Source organism: Pseudorca crassidens, chromosome Y (genome assembly GCF_039906515.1).
Source record: "Pseudorca crassidens isolate mPseCra1 chromosome Y, mPseCra1.hap1, whole genome shotgun sequence".
Taxonomy (NCBI): Eukaryota; Metazoa; Chordata; class Mammalia; order Artiodactyla; family Delphinidae; genus Pseudorca; species Pseudorca crassidens.
The window spans coordinates 17,155,671-17,177,118 of NC_090318.1; the positions used below are offsets into that span (position 1 = coordinate 17,155,671).

The 21,448-nt window shown below is 40.7% G+C and overlaps 1 protein-coding gene across 1 annotated transcript; it reads left to right on the forward strand.

Moving 5' to 3' along the window:
• The first annotated feature begins 8,020 nt into the window (after nt 1-8,020).
• On the forward strand, nt 8,021-17,282 carry LOC137217822 (RNA-binding motif protein, X chromosome-like). Its single transcript, XM_067724785.1, has 9 exons — nt 8,021-8,129; nt 8,838-8,944; nt 11,280-11,392; nt 11,513-11,574; nt 13,570-13,713; nt 14,874-14,988; nt 15,932-16,057; nt 16,156-16,244; nt 16,993-17,282. Exons 1-9 carry the CDS (start codon nt 8,021-8,023, stop codon nt 17,268-17,270), a joined length of 1,143 nt encoding a protein of 380 aa, XP_067580886.1. The 3' UTR covers nt 17,271-17,282.
• The last annotated feature ends 4,166 nt before the right edge of the window (nt 17,283-21,448 follow it).

The following is a 21,448-nucleotide window of genomic DNA, read 5'->3' on the forward strand; positions in this document are numbered from 1 at the left end:
CCCAAATTGCCTTTACTTTTTTTTCTTTTTTTTTTTTTTGCGGTACGCGGGCCTCTCACTGTCGTGGCCTCTCCCGTTGCGCAGCACTGGCTCCGGATGCGCAGGCTCAGCGGCCATGGCTCACGGGCCCAGCCACTCTGCAGCATGTGGGATCTTCCCGGATCCGGTCACCAACCCATGCGCCCTGCATCAGCAGGCAGACTCTCAACCACTGCGCCAACAGGAAAGCCCTTCTCCTTTATACTGATTAAAGCAACTGGGAAAAGTATGCAGTAAAAAAGTAGAGAACACATTCTGTCGCTGCAGTTTTCTTCAGAGTTTCTCCCACGAGTTGCTCTCGCCAGTTGCTCTCGCGAGAATCTCTCGCCAGTTGCTCTCGCGAGTTTCTCTCTTCGCCTCTCCCCCACCTCTACGTCTCTCATCTTCCCTAACTCCAGTGCGGCTCATCCGTTTGTCCACCCAGCGCTACGTCCCGTTCCTCATCCTCTTTCTATAAGTAGAGCGCTTGCTCTTGACCGTTAGTTTCTTTAGCGGTCATCTGAAGAGACGCGGGAGGAAGACTTCTGAAGAAGAGGACAAAGTAAGGTAAGGGATTCGGCATTTTAGGGAGGAGAGAATAATTTATACCTCAGGAGAAAGAGTTGATACCTGTATCTTCTCCTGTTCCCAGAGAAAGCATGGTAATTCAGATTTTGATTTTTCTCTCAAGCTTTCTCTGTAAGATTTAAGAGCCGAGTAAGTTGTGTTTGTAGACATATGTCTGAATATACACTGTCTCCAGAAGTCTATCAGACATCCTCAAAAAAAACACCACAGAGACTCAGATACTCACAAAATCCCCAGACCCACACCAGGGGGGTGCATACTCAGCTCAGGGATCACATAGCCACCTCAGGGGACTACAGACAGCTTCAGATACCCCAGGTAAGCTCAAGAGATCCCAAGCCACAATCAGAGAACACAAATGCAGCTGTAGTTACTGCAGATGCAAGTCAGGTGACCCAGAGTCAGTTTGGGGGCCAGTGATCTACGTTAACAGATCCCACACCCACCTTATGAGACCCCAATTCAGTTAAGGCATGCCCAGGCCACATCACAGGGGTCTTAGACCCTTATATGAAGACCGAGTCCCACCACAGTATACCCATACCCATAACAGGGAACCAAAACCTATTGGGCCCATTAAAAACCGCAGGTAAACCAGATATTCTCAGGATAGCCACACTTAGATCGAGGACCTCAAATTTCATGGTAGGTGGCTCCCAGCTCAAATTATGGATCTTCCATCCACATAAAGATGCACGAAAAACTAACACAGAAGATGACAAATCCACATAAGACATTTAGACTCAGCACAGGGACCCAATCAGCTCAGCTCAGTTATCTCCAAACAATACCTGAACATGTTCACACTCAACACAAGGAAACCTAGGTCCACCCTAGGTGACAAAGACCCTCCTCAGAGGTCCAGACTCAGCTCAGGAGATCTACACATTCCTGAGGGTAAGCAGACTCAGTTCAAGGAACGAGGGACAATACCATAGAAGACTAAGCTCAGGAGATGTCTGAATGTTTTGGTGATGGCATAGACAACAGAGAGGTTTCAGCAAACATGCAGAGAAGGTACTTCCAGCTACAACAGAATGGCCACAGGCAGGAAGCCAGAATCATGTTCAATGCCAGTCAATTATGAAGGAATACTCAGTGGAGTTTTGGAGTTCTCTGGTGATGATGTTGGTAGTTTCGATAAGATTGCCCACAGTCATAGTTATTTACTAAAGGAGAACATGGAAGATGCAGGAGTTTTGGTGACCTTTCTAAATGGCCTACACAGCACAAGCTCCAAGAGTAAAGGTTGCTTGTTTGTCTTCTGCTGCAATAGTCAAATTTTTAATTGAACTCTCAATCTCTTACTCTTTTTTTAAGGCTTCTTGAGAACCTCGTGACCAAGAAAGGTCACATGCATGGTTGGGTGGAATTCTGCACCTAAGTTGTAGTTGTCACATGTCTTTGTAGATTCATCAGGTTCCTAGAAAACTTAAATCAGAGGTAAAAATGTAGTTAACGTGAGGAAAGAAGATAATCTAGTTAAAGATTTGATAGGGACTAATTAGCTAGATAACAGATACCAGCTCATCTGGCAGAAAGATACTAATATGCAAAGTAGTCATAAATATGTCTCATTAGGAGTTACCTAGAGTTCATGAAAATGGTTGTCAGATGGGTTTATACTTCAGAGTTCATATGACCCTTTTGATGAAAGTACTGTCCCATCCATTTTGGAAGAGGAAAGTTCCCAAGTTTTTGATGGCAGGACACAGTTCCAAGTAAAGGTTAAATTGTATTTAGGACCTTCTCAGTATACTGTATTAAAAGAACAAGGTAAGGAATATGTACTTTGACCTCCCGTAATAATAGTGTAAATATTTGTATTGGTGGCAACGTAGTATAATTTAAAATACCTAGATCTTTGAAACAGCTGTTGGTTATGTTACAGTGGAAATATGCATTGCCTTTTCTAAAAAGTATTGAAGTCTACAGAGAAAATCTAAAGTTCCCCCTCACTAAGTGTCAACACAAAGAATGCCCTTAAACCTGAGACAGTATAGCAATTTGGGGAAAACTGCAGGTTTCCAAAGGAAAGTGGGTAGATAAAATCAATCAGAAGTAGGACTGTGAGGTTTAGCTCTGAATGATGGGAAGGAATACTATACATCTGGGGCTCCTTGAAGGGACAGAGTAATTCTTACGGGGGAAACAGCTCATGTAAGGAAGAAGATAAAGAGGGGTAATACACCAAGGGGGGAAGGGAGGGAGAGGGATAAATTGGGAGATTGGGATTGACATATACACACTACTATATAGAAAACAGAGACTAAGGACATACTGTATAGCACAGGGAACTCTACTCAATGCTCTGTAATGACCTATATGGGAAAAGGATCTAAAAAAGAGGGGAGACATATGTACATATAAGTGATTCACTTTGCTGTGCAGTAGAAACTAACACAACATTGTAAATCAACTCTACTCCTATGAAAAATTAATTTAAAACTAGGTAATACAACGTGAGGCTTATCATGGAGAGCTACAGTTGTAATAGGATCAGTTATACAGATAGCAAAAGTGATGGTGGAGGTGACAGAGATGAAAGATCAGCAAAGAAAGACAGTTAAAACGGTGAGGGTAGAAAGATAAGGAATTCCTGGAAGCTGGGGACCTTGTTCCAGTGTCTTGGGTAGAAGCTGACTAACTCCTGATGTCACCTGCTTGGTGCCATGTTCTTGGGGAACAAGAACTATCTGTCAAGAACTATCTGTCTCATGGTGCTATCCACTCCTGGGCAACAGAGAGAGAACACCTCCGTTTAAGGCCTCAGTTAGGGTGGAGTTCTACTCAAGGGTAACATTTACACTTTTTCATTTGAGACACAAATCCTGGGCTGGAACCCCTCCGGTTTGGGCAGCACTGTTGGTCAGGATGATAAAGATCAAAAGGCTCTCAACACTTTATCTGCGTCATAGCACTAGAAAACTGAAAACCAAATTAAGACCTAGGTAAGGAAAGAGTTTATTCACAAAGACGATTGAATAGAAGAACACTTTGATTTCAGAATCTTCAGGTATTTCAACATCAAGTAGAAAAAGTATTTTTTAAGAGGAAAGGATGAGCAAGGGCAGCAGAAACCTAGTGGGACAGAAGCAGAGGGGTGAGCAGGAGGTAAAATAGGGGTATTTTAATAGAAAATGTTTCCCCTGCCAGCTGATTCTCAGAATAAGCTGTTACAGAATATGTTCTGACCTTAGTATATTAGTGATTCCCCGAAGTTGAGGGACAGGTCAAAGTTTAGTACACTGTGAGGAGGAGCGAAGGCTGATTACAGTTTGGTCAAGCCAAGTCAGTAGATATGTAATGGACAATTGTAGGCCATCACATTACTAGAGAAAACCCACAAAGATATTAATAATGTCTTAAAAATCATAAAATATCAAGTATGTTCAAATTTCCATTTTTCTCATAAATGGCAAACTAAAAATGTTTTCAGTTTCACTGAAATAAAATGCAAATAAGAGTTGAACTTTGCAATTGGTTCAAATGTTTTTAATTGTTTTCTAAAACAGTTTTCCCCTTCGATTCTTTATTTTTTTCAATTTATTATAAATCCATATTGATTATCCCATATAGTCTCCTATAGTCTGAATTTTGCTTCTTGAATCTATCCATGCAGTCTTGAATCTATCCATGCAGATGCAACATATCCAACATGTTCCTCTACCCACAATATTATCTAAAAATTTGATAGCAAAATGTATTGATTGCGCTTTGCCTTCTGTTTTATCGAGAACACTTTAAAATTACCAGTTGTTCCTTTATTATTATGGACATGCTTTCTGATTATTATTTTTCTGTGTGTTCACTAAATCATTCCATTTACCATGGCTTTATAATCCTCTTTAATATCCAGAAAGGATGCCATTTGTTAGAATATGCTCTAAATTTCTGAATGTTAATTCTTCTAAATAAACTCTAAAAATCTAATTGAGAATGCAATATGTGTAATATGTATATACAGATTATATATAAGTAAATATGTAATATACACAGATATATACATACATAAATATAAATACCTTAATACATATATACATATATATGAGATAACCTTATAATTTTCATTCACATTATTTATATTATTTACATATTATTTAAGGTCATATGGAAGTCATATTAGAACATCCATCTCCAGTTGCTCAAGTCATTTTTCAAGTATTTCAAAGAATTCTACTGTTTTCTTCTTCAAAAAGTCTTGCACATACCTGAGAAAAAAAGTTTTTAATCTGTACAATGAGGATAAGAATAGCAGTCAATAGGACTGTGGCAATAATCAAATGAGATAGTTAAATTCATAGGTAAATGAAGCACTTCCTATAGTAGCCAGCCCAAAATATTTATTAGACATTTTTATTTGACCAGTTAGTCTGCAGTAGTTATTCCCAGAAAGGAAGGGGCCCTGTTCCTAATTCATTACCATTTGTATTGTCATACATTTTGTGCATGCTATCTTTAGAGGTTACGTCTGTAAACAGTATTGACACACAAGCTTTGTCATCTGAGTAATAGCATTTATTTATATTTGTCATCAGTATACTAGCTTTTTTAGCAAAAGTTCACCTATCCCCTAGAATTGACTATAATTTACGTCTGGGGTTTCTACTTCTTCTTGAATAATTATTGGTAAACTGTCTTCTGTTAAATCATTTGTTATCCACCAAAGATTTCTACTAATTATTTTTCATATCTTTTTGTTAATAATTATTCTTCACTCCAATCGTGTGTGTGTTCTGTCATGTCTTCCTATGCTCTTTTAGGCTTATTATTAGTGAAAGTATACAATGATTATTTACTTTATACAAAATATGCAAAGGAACATAATTGAAAACAAACAGTTTCGGGGCTTGCCTGGTGGCACAGTGGTTGAGAGTCCGTCTGTCGATGCAGGGGACAAGGGGTCGTGTCCCAGTCCGGGAGGATCCCACATGCCACGGAGCAGCTGGGCCCGTGAGCCATGGCAGTTGAGCCTGCGCGTCCGGAGCCTCTGCTTTGCAATGGGAGGGACCGCAAACGTCAGAGGCCGGCGTATAGCAAAAAAAAAACAAAAAACAAAAAAAACTGTATCATGATTTTGACCAGTCTCTAAGAAAGGCAGGATTACAAATTAATCTCAGGCTCCCACTTAATATAAAACAATTACAGTATTTCCACACTTTTGTTTTGAACCCTGAGTTATGTTTTTAGGCGTTGTGCTGAGTACATCATTTTCCCTCACAATAACCCTATCTGATCATTCTTTATCATCTTGTTTCTGTAGACTGGGTAAATTTAAGAGTTTAGGTAGTTTCCCCAGTTTCATATAACTACTAAATTTTGAAGCTTAGATTATTTTTTGTCTGCCTTCCTTTGTATCATATTAAAGTACCATATGCATTTTATCTTGTAGACATTCACGTTTCTGTTTAAAATTATTTGAACAGTTCCACTAAAAAATAAAGTAGGTAGCATATTTGCATAACAAGCAAAATGCTTCATGATCTGGTCCTCCCCATTTCTCATGTATCAAAAAATCCCTGAACTCTCCCTACTGATTATATGGAAATTCACATTATTCCCCCAAATTGCCTTTTACTTTTTTTTTTTTTTTTTTGCGATACGCAGTCCTCTCACCCTTGTGGCCTCCCCTGTTGCGGAGCACAGGCTCCGGACGCGCAGGTTCAGCGGCCATGGCTCACGGGCCCAGCCGCTCTGCAGCATGTGGGAACTTCCCGGACCGGAGCACGTACCCATGTGCCCTGTCTCACCAGGCGGACTCTCAAACACTGCGCCACCAGGAAAGCCCTTCTCCTTTATATTGATTAAATTAAAGCAACTGGGAAATGTATGCAGTAAAAAAGTAGAGAACACATTGTGTCGTTGCAGTTTTCTTCAGAGTTTCTCCCGCGAGTTGCTCTCGCCAGTTGCTCTCGCGAGTGTCTCTCTTCACCCCTCCCCCACCTCTACATCTTTCATCTTCCCTAACTCCAGTGCGGCTCATCCGTTTGTCCACCCAGCGCTACGTCCCGTTCCTCATCCTCTTTCTATAAGTAGAGCGCTTGCTCTTGACCGTTAGTTTCTTTAGCGGTCGTCTGAAGAGACGCGGGAGGAAGACTTCTGAAGAAGAGGACAAAGTAAGGTAAGGAATTCGGCATTTTAGGGAGGAGAGAATAATTTATACCTCAGGAGAAAGAGTTGATACCTGTATCTTCTCCTGTTCCCAGAGAAAGCATGGTAATTCAGATTTTGATTTTTCTCTCAGGCTTTCTCTGTAAGATTTAAGAGCCGAGTAAGTTGTGTTTGTAGACATATGTCTGAATATACACTGTCTCCAGAAGTCTATCAGTTGTTCTTGAACAGTACGTTTAAGTTTTGTTCTTCCAGATAATCAGTTCCCAAGGCAGCAGTGGAAAGCCAGTGAAGTTCCTGGCTTTTGTCCGTGAATTGAGAGGGTGGGGAGAGGGGTGGAGATAGGTTTGAAATGCTGTGGGAGGGAATACCGAGTAGATAATTTACCTTTGATTAGCGGCATACCCTCTTTGCTGTTTAACTTGTTTACACCTGGAGGCGGACTGAGAACTTTACCTTTGATTAACGCGTACCCTCTTTGCTGTTTAAGTTTTTTTTTTTCTCTCACTTGCGGGTAGTGGAGCGTACGCCAGGGCGCCATTTTGTTCCGCGTGCACTTTTTTTTTCCTTACGGGTTTTCTTTGTGAAAGCAGAGGTACTGAACAATAGAGGCAAGATGCCTAACTATTTTAACTTAAATGATTTAAAACCTGTAACTTTAGTTATCACATGTCAAAATGTTGATTCACTTGACAAAAACCGTCAGATTTTAATTTTGCACATAAAGTATGTTACTCTCTTTGAACCAGTGTTTCTTAAAGTCTCTCAGTATAAGTAAAACAGTTTAAATTTCCCTCAGTAAAGGATGTAACTCCCTCCTTTGCTTTTATGACTTACCATTTTTGAAGTTTAAACAGTATTTGATGCATAATCAAGAAAAATGTGAGTAGATGGGAAAATTTTGAAAACAATGTTTAAGGTATTTTCTGCACAGTTCATAAAACTTATTAACTGTTAGATGTGTAGAATCCAGGAGCATTTTTTATTGCTTATTTTTTTGTTGTTTTTTGGAAATGAAGCGTTGAACCCTGCAGCTCAAAAGAATTTACAGTTGCCTTCTAATCTGATTTTTACATACAGGTTTTTGTAAGAGATCTATAAAAAGTGGAGCATTTGTTATGCCAGTGCTTATTTTGCTTTGTGTTTCACGTTTCCTCTCTTTTAAGTAAGAAATGGCAAATAATTTCACTGATATTGGGTACTTTACTTGAGTTTTAAACAGGTGTAATAGTTTGATACTTTTGGCTTATAATGTATTTTTTGCTATGAGTATAAAGATATATTTTTAATTACTTACAGAAAAATGGTGGAAGCAGATCAGCCTGGGAAACTGTTCATAGGAGGCCTCCATGCTGACACCAATGAAAATTCTCTGGAAGTGGTATTTGGGAAATATGGTCACATTATGGAAGGTAATTTTTAGAACCAATATATGTATCTATTCAAAGCAAATGTGTATTAAACATACACCACTGGACAGCTAAGTTATAATGCTTTTTCTGTTTTTAACACATGAGCACTTTTTATTTAAGTTTCTACTTTTTATTAGGAAAGCACTGGGCAATGAGGGAAAGTGTACACCTTAGGGGCTCCTACTACTGAGAAGGGAAAAAAGCAGCGTTATTTTCTTCCCCCGACCTGTGCTTTGCAGCATGCAGGGTCTTAGTTACCTGACCAGGGATCAAGCCCACACCGGGTGGCATGCGGCATGTGGATCTTAGTTGCCTGAAGAGGGGTCAGACCCGTGTCCCCTGCATTGGGAAAGTGGAGTCTTATCCACTGGACCACCAGGGAAGTCCCAGGGCTTTTTAAATACACTGTGGTCATAGGACATGAAATGGGAAGAGATATGCTAATTGTAGAATGGTTGAAATTATTGACTCTATTTTTAAAATACTGGAAATGATATAAAATGGAAAGGGTTTTTTTGGTTTATGTGTTTTTGTTTTTTGTTTCAGTGTTAAGTAACTTTCAGGAGGTTGTTACTGTACTGTGTCCATAACATCAAATTGAGTTAAGGAGGCCTTATGAGAAATTGTCAAAGGATTGATTATTTTGAAAATATGAAAAGTTCAATTTTATGTGAAATTTTAAATTAAAAAGATTTATGTGTATTACAGTTATTTTGATGAAGGATCGGGTAACAAACAAGTCTAGAGGCTTTGCTTTTATTACTTTTGAGAATTCTGCAGATGCAAAGGATGCTGCCAAAGATATGAATGGAAAGGTAAGAGTCTTTTAATAATATTTTGTGTTCTCCATTTAATACTATTTCTAGATTGTTTCTCTTTTTTCTAATTTTTTAAACTAACATAATGCCATATAAGCCTTCACTCTCCTTTTTGTCACATAAGTGCTGGATTGTCTGGTTGGAAAGAGATTGAAATTAACATTAGCTTTAACAATATATTTTAAACCTGTTTTAGCATTCAAACATAAAAGTAAATAAGTTTTAGCCTGTAGAGCTCTCCCCAATATCCCATACTGTTTCTGTTTTTTTTTTTGCTGTACGCGGGCCTCTCACTGTTGTGGCCTCTCCCGTTACGTAGCACAGGCTCCGGACGTGCAGGCTCAGCATCCATGGCTCACGGGCCCAGCCGCTCCGCGGCATGTGGGATCCTCCCGGACCGGGGCACGAACCCGTGTTCCCTGCATCGGCAGGCGGACTCTCAACCACTGTGCCACCATGGAAAACCCCCATACTGTTATTTTTAAGTCTCGGCGTTTTTTTTTGGTGGGGGAGTGTGTACGCACGCCTCTCACTGTTGTGGCCTCTTCCATTGTGGAGCACCGGCTCCGGACGTACAGGCTCAGTGGCTGTGGCTCACGGGCCTAGTCGCTCCATGGCATGTGGGATCTTCCCGGACCAGGGCACGAACCCGTGTTCCCTGCATCGGCAGGCGGACTCTCAACCACTGCGCCCCCAGGGAAGCCCAAAACTGTACTTTTAATTGCATATTTGCTCCAAGATTTTTTTTATATTGTAGGTAATATTTTTCCCATTTTATATTGCAGGTAATATCTTTTTATATTCATCATACTGTGAATTGTTAATTGTTAAAATTACCTCCAGTGCTTCTCAGTTCTCATAGTGTGGAACACATACATTAATTCCCTTTTTCTGTAGCTTGGTTTCTGGTATGCTGCAGGCACTTGGCACATGTTGACCCTTTTACTTTACTTTCATATTTTAAGGTATGGTAGTACCTAAAAGTTGACTTTGACTCATGATTTTATTTTGGGTGCAGAGATAGAGTTGCGTTATGAAGAACAGTTGATGGTGATCCGCCACCCCCATTTTCTTTGTTTTCAAGCACAAGAACGCGTAGTCTGTGTAGACATTAGTCTTCACTTCTTTATTCAACAGATATTTTATTGGCAGGCATTGATTTAGCAATTGATTAATGGTTGTGGGTAAGACAAAATACCTATTTTCTTGGACACTTGTGTTCTAGGGTGAAAGATGAGAAGCATACAAGTAAAAATAAATGCAATTTCATATGGAAAAATATTAAGGGAAATAAAGTAAGTAATTTCATTAGAGCTTAAGGGGAGTGGTGGACACTATTTCTATACATATAGATCTAACAATGTTATATCCTGAATGTTGGGAGGGAGGCAGCCATTCATAAGTCTATGGGAAATATTTTGGACCCAGAAACAGAAAAGGAGGCCCTAAGGTGGGAACACATGGCTGTTGAGGCTGTTTGTATTGGGCCAGGGCCCATCCATATCCACCAGAAGTCTTAGTAGGAATTCAGCATTTAAAATTGTTTTCCAAAAATAACATGAAACAGCTAGAGTGTTTTATGTAGAGCAATTATATGATGATTTGCATTATGTTTTCAAAAATTACTTTGGCATCTATAGAAGGTTAATTTAGGAAGCTGTTGGAAGATTAAGAAATGTAAGCATTTCTGAAACATAAGAATATGAAGTAGTATTATAATAAGTTACTCTTTGGGGACATGTTTAAACAATTGAATAAGGCAAGAGATGTTAAGGACCAGATAAGTGCTCTATTTAAAAAAAAAACCAGGGAAATTATTAGAAGTAAATACAGAACAACAATCATGTTGGAAATTTTTCTTTCTCTTAATATTTAATAAATGCTAAAAATAATTAGAGTAGGAATAACCATTTTGAATAATGGATAATTCCATTATTCCAATGAATAATTTTATTTTTTAAATGACACGTATACTTTTATATACCCTTGGGACACTGAAAACTTTGAATGGTAGAAGTACAGAAATGAAGTGAGTTTAGTTATCCATTATAGAAAATAAAAGGGTATATTCTCTCATGATAAGTGAGAGGTATTAATCTTCTTTTAATACCAGAGGACATTTCAGGGAGCTGTAACTGCCAATACATACACTTTGTGTTGGATGACTTACTGAAAGACTGTTACTAATTAAATCTCATTTATTTGGCACGGTGAAGGACACAATCATTTCAGAAGAAAATGTTTGCTTTGTGGAAAAAATACTGATCTTGAACTAGTGCAGTAGTAAATAAATTTGATGTAATGTTACTAATGTTATACTTAATCTTTTTAGTCTTTGGATGGAAAAGCTATTAAAGTAGAGCGAGCCAACAAACCATCTTTTGACAGCGGTGGTAAACAGAGACCACAACCTCCTGCAAGAAACAGGGGCCATCTGAGAAATCTGAGACATGGAAGAGGAGGAAATGGAAGAGGAGGAAATGGAAGAGGAGGAAATGGAAGAGGAGGAAATGGAAGAGGACGAAATGGAAGAAGACGAAATGGAAGAAGACGAAATGGAAGAGGAGGAAATGGAAGAGGAGGAAATGGAAGAGCAAGAGAGCATCCCTCACGTGGAGGACACTTGGGTAATGTTTTAAAATACAAGGCTGCAGCCATAGGACCGAAAAATCGTTAAGTTTAACTGTATAGAAACATCTCAGTTTTTATTCCATCCTTTATGAGCAAAGTAGTCTGTAAGAATTATTAGATGATGAATTACATTGATAGTCAGAAGTATTTCTAAGTTGTAAGGACTTATTGTAGTTATAAAATGACTTAACTAGATAATATGCAAAAAGTTAATCACCTTACAGGGAAATAGCATAAATTTTAAACTAAATTCAGTCTCTTTTACCATTATTACTAATTGCCTCTTTTCTTCAAGAAGTTTTCTACAGAGTGTACTACTATCGATCATACATTAGAATTTTTCACTTTAGGGCCAATAACTTTATATGAGTTTAAGTCAATGATTCATTAATAATCTATTAGAAATACATTGATTAATTTTATTCTGAGAGTAGACTTATTGCATCATAAAAATACTAGAGAATCTTGAAAACTACACCGCGGAAAATAAAAGTCACTCAGAATATCCACAATTCAGGGATAAACACTTCATATTTTAGGTTTCACCTTGCAGTATTTGTCTTAAGTGTATGTGTTCAGAAATCTAAGCAAATCTCCATTGTCATTTTGATATGAGGCTTTCCTCCCTGGGTCTGTTGTTTGCATTTGGGGGAAAATACCTTAGGGAAATAAATAGGGCTTTAGATTCTAAAAGGTGTCTTTGATTCAGGAAAAGAGTAAAAACCTCTGCTTCAGAAACATGTATGTTTTCTTTCTGTGTGTATTAGAGGAGAAAGTCGTTGAAAATATATTTTTTGAATTTTTTCAGAGAAGTTTTCTACTTAGTAAGAAAAGGAGGAAAAGCACTTTGTATTTCAAAAACTTCCATATATTTAACAACCTTTGCTTCACCTATTAACCATAACCAGTCTTCAGAAATAAAACATTTGGTTTCTTTTTGTGTTAATTAGATGTGTGAATTTTAGGAAGTGTTTTTTGAAAGTTCAGTTAAAGGGTGTGCCCATTTTAAGATAACATAGTTTTGTTCTTTTCCCACTAACTTGATCTTGAGAAAAGTTTACCAGTTCGTATTCTGCCATGTGTAAGAATACTCATTTTTTCTTGCCTGTGGCACTACAGGGGAATTGGAATATATCTAAACATCTTTCTGGTTAGAAAGGTACAACATAAATTTTCAGTATTTAATGTGCCTTTCTTAAATACTATTAAAATTGAACGCAACATAGCCCTTTTCACTGAAAAATCAACATTAAGAGTTGATCTGTGAATAACACAGGCTTGAACTGTGGGTCAACTTACAAGCAGATTTTTTTTCAATACATACATATTACATCACTACGTGATCCAAGGTTGGTTGAATCCATGGATGCAGAACTAGGGATACTGGGCCAACTGTAAAGTTATAAGCAGATATTCTCCTGCAAAGGGGGTTGTTTGTATGTATATACTTAACTGTTAGGTAATGCATTTTTTATTCATCTTTTTTATTTTTAATGTTTTGATCTATACCTAGGATGGAGCGGCTGGGCCCATGGGCCATGGCCGCTGAGCCTGCGCGTCCAAAGCCTGTGCTCTGCAACGGGAAAGGCCACAACCGTGAGAGGCCCGCGTACCGCAAAAAAAAAAAAAAAGCTTCCTTGACACCAGAATTATATAACTAATAACTTATCATCTTCCTCCTAAACTGATCAAAAATTCAGGTTTACATTTAATTTATCCAGGTTTTTCTGTACTCTCTCTCTTTTCCCCAAACTGCTTTCATACCAGTGGTTCTTGAATTTCTTGCTAGATTTTCCAAACTGACTTTTACAGTAAGTCTTTGAACTGTACTAACTTATGTGTCATATGAGCAAACAATCTTACTGGTTTAGACAAATATGAAAGCTGAAGACTGGGGTAATTGTTTAGTGAAAATTTATAACAATAAGTGAAACTTGACCAATGAAAAAATGTTGATTCTAGTTAACTAAAAAGATTTCATTTAAACACAGGTTGTGGTGGATATACTCCTAGTCTCAATGCGAGTTCTTCCAGGGGACCCTTTCCAGTTAAAAGAGGACCATCTTCGAGAAGTGGAGGTCCTCCTCCTAAAAGATCTGCTCAAAGACCAAGCAGTAGTGGGATGGGAAGACAAGGTAAATGCTATGTAATGCAGAGACAGTTGATTCTTATTAATGAAAGTGAGCTATTTTAAACAGAATGTTTAAGCAAAATGGAAAGTGAGAAGTATATGAACATGTTTACCAGTCACTAATTTATTGATTGATTTGTGGTTGGGAAATAATCTTTTAGTTTCTAATTATACATGTAGTAGGTGATTAGCAGTGCAGTGGGGAAAACATTGCTTGCATGTCCATGTTTGCTATAGAATTCCTCTTAATTTAAGTTGTTGCTAACACTTTTTGGTTAGTAGGCTTCTTTATCACATAGTTTCAATATCAGAATTTTCATGAAAACTATGTCCTGTGAGAGAATGCTCTGGTCTGTAGAGTAGTTTAGCTATGTATATTGGCCACCTGGTTTTTTATTTAATTATTATAAACAATAACTGAAACTTGCCATATGAACTGTAGTTTGTGCTCTTAACTTTTTTAGCACTGTTTTCTGATCCTTAATATGGTACGGACTTGAAACAGTCATTTTCAAATTGCCATTTTATGTGTAGAATATTAATGAAGCCAAATGTAGCACGGTATTGACTTCCAAATACAACAGAAGCTAAGAAGCCTACCCTTTCCATTATTAGATGGTTAGCCTAGTGAACAAACAAGAGAAGAGAACAAACAACGTCCTAGTGACCTCTAGGAATTAGGAATAAGAATTAACACATGAAGAGAACATTATTTATGGGAGATAGTTTCATATTTTGGAAGTGGTACAGTGTTTTTCAAATGAGCCCTTTATTGCTAATAAACAATAGAAGTCACTATTGCTATCATCATAAAAGGTCAGTAATTAAGGTTGTACACATAAAGGAGAGAGCCAACCACTTGGTGATTGAATATGTGACAGTAGTTACCAAAAATTAATTATTTGCTCAAATTTTGAGAAGTTTTCCCTACTGCTGGTAATTGAAAGGGTATGTGAAATGTATAGGGAACGGGAGATGTACCGAAAATAAAATGTTCAGTGGTATCATTTAAAGGGAAACAAAAATGTGCATAAATGGAATTTTAGAAGGAGTAGTTTTTTAAAATGATTTTGGAGAGAGGAAGGATATCAGACTTTTGAATTTTTCTTCGAAACATTACTGTCAATTTTGAGATACTTAAACACAAGCATTTTTAAATTAAAGGCTCAGTGTCACGTGGAAGACAAAATTATGGAGCTTCTCCTCACAGAGAGCCAGTCTCTTTTCGGAGAGTTGGCTATATGTCACGAAGAGATGGTGGTTATGCTACTAAAGATAGGTAAGAAAAAACACAGTATATGAATTAAGCCATGGTTAATTTTGTTGTTCTTGCTGAAATTTACCTAACACGAAATTGAACATTTAAAAGTGAACAATTCAGTAACATTTAGTACACTTAACAGTGTTATGCAACCACCAGCTCTGTTCAGTTCCAAAACATTTCATTACCCCAAAATAAAATTAATAAGCAGTCACTCCCATTTTCTCCCGCCTTGTCCCTGGTAGGTGCCCATCTGTGTCCTTATCTATGAATTTATCTAATCCTGAATATATCATACTAATGGAATCAAACACTATGTGACCTTTATTATCCAGCTTTCCCTTAGCATAAATGTTTTCAAGGATCATTCATGCTGTAGCATGAATCACTACTTCGGATCTTTTTTTTTTTTTTGGCTGACTAAATATTCCATTTTATGTGTGGTTAACATGGTTTGTTTATCCATCTGTGTGGGTTATTCCCATCATAGTGCTGTCATGAATACTCCTGTACAAGCATTTGGGTACCTGTATTCAATTCTTTTTGAGTGTATATATACTTAGGAATGGAATTCCTGGGACATATAGTAATTCTTTAATTTTTTAAGGAACTGCTAATCTTTTCCACAGAGCCTGTACTATTTTACATTTCTGCCACGCACATACATGATTTGTTTCTCTGCATCTGCACCAGCACTTGATATATTCTGTTTGTTTTTTTAAAATTATAGCCAGTCTGATAGGTGCAAAGTAGATATTTCATTTTGGTTTTGAATTGCATTTCCATAATAAATACGTTGAGCAGCTTTTCATGTCCTTGTTGGTTATTGTGTATCTTCCTTGAACAAAAGTATATTCAAGTCCTTTGCCCGTTTAAAATTTTTTGTCTTTCTGTTGTGTGAATTCTTTATATATTCTGGATATTATAAGTTGCATTTAAAATTTTATCTGCTTTATTTAACTTATTCAAGCAGAGCTTATCCAAGCTCCCGAGACAGCAAGGATTATACTCCACCACGTAGAGTCAATGCATACCGTTATTATGGACATTCAAGTTCTTGGAATGATCATCCCTCTGGAGAACATAGGTAATATAAAGTTTTGTGTTTTTATCAAATAAAAACATTCTTTTAAATTATGTGATCGTGACACGTAATTTAAATCTATGTCATTCTTTTAAATTTAGTGATCGTGATGGCTGTGGTGGAAGTCGTGATAGAGATTATTCTGAATATCGAAGTGGAAGGTCTTACAGGGATTCATATGGGAGTTACGGTAAGAGTCCAGTTACAACCTGTAAATCATAGAATTAGACTTAACCAGATCGTTGTTTACTCTAATTTTACTTCAATTCCTCAAAGGTAAAACTATGTTTAGCATGGCCTTTTTGATAAATTAAAGACCTTTGAATTATTTTCTTAATAGCTCACTTAAAATGCAATGAAGGGTAAATTGACAGTCTCATCTTTTTTTCTCATTACAGAAAAACTATTTTAACATTTTTCTTTTTTTTTTTTTGCGGTACGCGGGCCTCTCACCGTTGTGGCCTCTCCCGCTGCGGAGCACAGGCTCCGGACGTGCAGGCCCAGTGGCCGTGGCCCACGGTCCCAGCCGCTCCGCGGCATGTGGGATCCTCCCAGGCCGGGGCACGAACCCGTGTCCCCTGCATCGGCAGGCGGACTCTCAACCACTGCACCACCAGGGAAGCCCCTATTTTAACATTTTCAAATAATCAGTAGAGTGCTGTTAAAAGTATGAAGCATAGGAACATTATGAAGGTCAGAATTTCAGTCCATTTTCAGAAAATAACATTTACTTTAAAATAAACTACTGAGGCTGAAAAATATTGCTCACTCTTTTAAATAAATGTGAAAGCCCTTCACTGTTGCTACATAGTTTATATTTTCATAGCAGAGACAGATAAAGCTTATCTTTTCAAATATTTAGCACTTTAAGTCATGTTATATGATACCAGAAAAATTTGTAATGTTTAAATTTAGTTTATGAATCATTAACTTCACAGGTGACTCCCGTGGTGCACCAGCAGCACAAAGGGCCCCTGTGACTTACGGTGGAAGCAGTCGCTATGATAGCAATACAACAGATGGATATGGAGGAGGTCCGGAAGGTTACTCAAGCAGCCAAAGTAATACTTATTCAAGTGGTCGTGAGCGTGGAAGACAAGAACAACCAGGGTTTCCACCCTCTGTGAATGGGGGCTACCTTGCTCCTCGTGACTCATACAGTAGCTCAGGTTGTGGGGCTTCCAGGGGAGGTTATGCGGGAAGCCAATATGAATGAGAGGGCCAAAGCAGATATTAAAAATAACACTCAGTTATGTACCAAATGTTCTTTACAAAGGAAAAGTTTAAGTTGTTTTCTTTAATTGATCCTTGATTACTACTAAAACAAAAATGTTGGTTTGGGGGGAAGAGGCATATATTAACTTTCCCTTTATGAATATTCAGAGAAAATGACAACATGGAATTATTCAAAGTACTTTCATAGTTGTTAATGTTAGTTGAAAAGTAGAAGTTGTGTTTAAAATGTAATGCTCAGAATTTTCAGAGTAAAAAAATTTCATGAAATATTTCTTGTTAATTATACTGTTGAGTTAAGCATAAAACTTTTGTTTGGAGGATGAATTGTGCTGTTTGCCTAAACTTTTCCTTTGTGTCTTTGAACATGAATGTATTCAAAATTAAGCAATGTGTTATTTCTCCATCGCAAGCTGTGACTGTTCTCCAGTTAGGCTAAACAAATTACATGTTCCTTTTTGAAAGCTTAAACATATAAAAGGTTTGAGAAGTCTCCAAAAAGGCTGAAAAACAATGTTTACATTATTACTGACATTCTATGTGCCTTTATCCTTTTAAAGCAAGAGTATAGGGCTTCCCTGGTGGCGCAGTGGTTGAGATTCTGCCTGCTAAAGCAGGGAACACGGGTTCGAGCCCTGGTCTGGGAGGATCCCACGTGCCACGGGGCAGCTAGGCCCGTGAGCCACAACTACTGAGCCTGCGCGTCTGGAGCCTGTGCTCCGCAACCAAAAGAGGCCGCGATAGTGAGAGCCCCGCACACCGCGATGAAGAGTGGCCCCCGCTTGTCACAGCTAGAGAAAGCCCTCGCACAGAAACGAAGACCCAACACAGCCATAAATAAATTAATTAATAAATAAACTCCTACCCCCAACATCTCCTTTAAAAAAAAAAAGCAATAGTATGAATGAAAGGAAAATTTACACATGTGAATGTAATGAGTTTAAGAAATCTTGAGGTTAAGTATCTATTTTCTGATCCATATTCAAGTGGCAGATGACCAACGTGGGAATAATGATAATAAAACCAATTTTCCACTAAATGTAAATGGAACCAGTTAACTTTTCTGAGTATATATCTTAGTGAAAGTTAGTACCCCTGGATTGTAAAACATTGGGAAACGTTTTAAGTACTACTGTTTTTAACTTTATTTTGGCGTGCCTGTGCCATTGGAGCCAGGAGTTCCCGCTCCAAAATCAGAAAATGAGAATCCGGTTTGCCTCGGGACCTTTAACCACTGGGAACTCTCAGAAAATGTACAAGGAAATGCATGGTGGCCGAAGTTGCTGGATACTTTTCTTCCAGGGGACAGAGAGCCCGAAGCTCTGTGGCATGAGAGGGGAGTGTCCGGCAAACCCAGCTCTGTGCTCGACTTGAATTCCTTTGCTCAAGAGCAGAAAAGCCACGCAGTGAAGAGCTCCGTCTGAGTGTCTGTCTCCCCTCTGTCTTTCTCTCTCTCTCTCTGTGTGTGTGTGTGTGTGTGTGTGTGTGTGTGTGTCCCACTCTCCTGGGATCCCCTCTGGATGCTTAAACTCTCCGAGAAATTCTACCTTGCCTGGCACCAAAAGACCTCTCCTCGTGTGTGATTGGCACCACGGGTTCTCGGACTTTGTGTGACCACACGTTTGCATAGTGCCTTTCAAACGCTTGAGTGGCAGGCAGAAATTGCCTTTCTGCTAGCCAACATAAGGTGACAAGCGTCCCTCCGGGAACGGACATTGACACATGGCACAAGACGAAGTTGACTTGGCCATGCTGTGTTTTGAGAGACCGAGAGAGGGACGACACGCTTTGGTGGCACTGGGGAACGCCAGAAACTTTATTTGGACACGTGCGCACACACTGAATACTCCTGAGCCACAAGGGTTGTCAGAACATTAGAGTGATGTCTTAAACCAGCAAAATCAGTGTGAGGCAGTCGGTTATGCCTCGGTGTGGGTCGGTGTGCCAAACCTTACGAAAAAAAGGCCAGGTGTTTCTCAAGGGCCTACACAGGGCTGGGGGAAAGGTTGCTCGTGCACTGGAGAAGGAGATAAAGGTGGCTGTAGCTGAGATGGGAGTGGGGCTGGAGGGGTGGGGGGTGGGTCTTTCCTCTTTGGGCCTGGGCATCGGGCCCTTTATGATTCTCATGTACTTTACATCCTCCCTGTCCTTCCACAGGTGCTTTCTTCCTCCCTCTAGTCTCAGCCCCTGGTCGAGAGTGCTGGCGTGTGATGCCACTTACACTTTGCTCCACGGGTGGTATCTCTGGGCTGGATTCCCTGGCCTGGGGGCTTCAACTGGCCCACAGTTTACGTACGTTCTCTGAGCTCTTTAAGCTTTTCCACGTCCCCGCGTCCATCCCAACGTCCACGCATGCATGACAGTAGTCGTGCCTATTCCTGAGCACGCACGTGCATCACGTGCCCCCCTACTCCCCCCACACACACACCACACACGGGCAGGTACCTGAGCAGAACTCTACACGTACGTGTTTCCACGAGAAAGGATTTTGGTCAGCGCCCCCTTGTTTACTGTCCCAGTTGTTTTCTGTCCCCGCCTCCCCTCTGTGGATCTAGCCCATGTGCACATTTAGCTCCACGGGTTGTTCTTGGAACGATTGCCTGCTTACGGGACGGTGTGGTTGAAAGTGGGCGCAGTGGGAGCTGAGTCACGTGCACCTGTGTTCTGTTTCCTCCCGGTTGCCTTGGACAGGGTGACTGTGGGGAGCACGCAGGCTCGATTCCATTCCCCGTGCCCCTGTCCGTGGCACCATACAGGAAGACAAGGTGCTAGGGGCCCAGCCGACTTGGGACACGCTTTCCTCTTCCTGGAGCTCTCAGGTTGGTTCGCGTGTCCCCGGGCCGTCTGCTTAGAGAGGTGCTCCAGGGCTCCCTTTGCTCTGTAGGTGTTTGCCCTCAGCTGGTTTCTCTTTCCCCCTCAGGCAGCTGTGGAAGGCCACTGGGAACCAGTTCGTGACTACGTGCGTGCTACAATGTCCTGAAGGTGGACGCAGCACTTGGGTGAAGAAATTAGGCTCTGAAGGTGAGGCTGAAAAGATGAGGTGGGCTCCCTTCCCGTCTGCCCTGTTTACTGCTAAACACGCACAGGGCCCCCACCCTGATGGCCACCCTGGGAATCTTGCCTGCCCCGGGGGCCAGCGTCAACCCGTCCCTGGTGCAGAAAGCAGCACCCTCTTCATTCGCCGGGAGGCCCTCTGCCCACTCGGGGCCTCACTGACTTCGTCAAGGACAAGGCTACCTTTCCGTTCCTCTCGGTAGCTCTGTGTTGGCCGAGCCTACCGCTCGGCTGTAGGTCCGCTGACCCCCTGGTAACGGGTTGGCCAGGTGACACCGAAGAGCCTGACCTAGAAACCAGGGGCCCTGCCAGTGTCACCTGGGGCAGAGCTCCTTCAGGTTCTGTGTGATACACAGAGAGAATGTGCCCCCAGCGGCACCGGGCAGAGACGTGCCAGGAGAGAAGGGCATAGGGACCGGAGGATGTGATCGCTTTAGACAGGCAGCGAGGCGGGATATCTGACAGAGGGGCTCCTGGCCGCAGTCAGAGAAAGAGACACGAGCTCATGCGCGGAAATGGCAGGGCCCCCAACACGGGCAGGGCCGAGCTTAGAAGCTGCCTCGCAAGGGACAAGGACACCAAGACCCTGGCCGACTTCAACACAGAAACCGTCTTCACAGAGATGGAGCCTGCGTGCTCCCTCCTGAGTGGATGAGGGAGATCCCCGCTGGACAAGAAGTCATACGTCTCAGGGCCCCGATAACCCGATATGCCAAGGGACGACGCGGTGAGGGACAGCATGGAGGATGTGGGCCCTCCACCTTGAACAACAGCTACAGGGGAAGCCCCGCGTGCCGTGCCCCAGCGGGGCTGACAGGTTTCCACCCTCAAAGTCGAAGCTTTGTTCCCCAGGGTGAATCTCAGTGAGGCGCATCCACTGGGTTGGACCACGAGGCCCCGGCGGTGGGCACCCGGGGCCACAGCGAGCAGTGTAAGCCTTCCTTCCCCACCGGGGGGTGGCCTGACCATTTCTGCCACATCGTGCCTGGGCAGGCGGGCCGCACCTGAACCCAGCCATGGCGCCTTACGCGTGGGTGGCCCAGGTCAAGCTGTGGGAGGACGCTGTCCAACCTTCCCTCTAGCCTTTCATCCTTGCCAGGCCCCTCC

Coding starts and splice junctions, on each gene's coding strand:
- LOC137217822 (XM_067724785.1), top strand. CDS start 8,021: ATGGTGGAAGCAGATCAGCCTGGGAAACTGTTCATAGGAGGCCTCCAT. Junction 8,945..11,279: donor CCAAAGATATGAATGGAAAG/GTAAGAGTCTTT, acceptor TAATCTTTTTAG/TCTTTGGATGGAAAAGCTAT. Junction 14,989..15,931: donor GGTTATGCTACTAAAGATAG/GTAAGAAAAAAC, acceptor GCTTTATTTAAC/TTATTCAAGCAGAGCTTATC.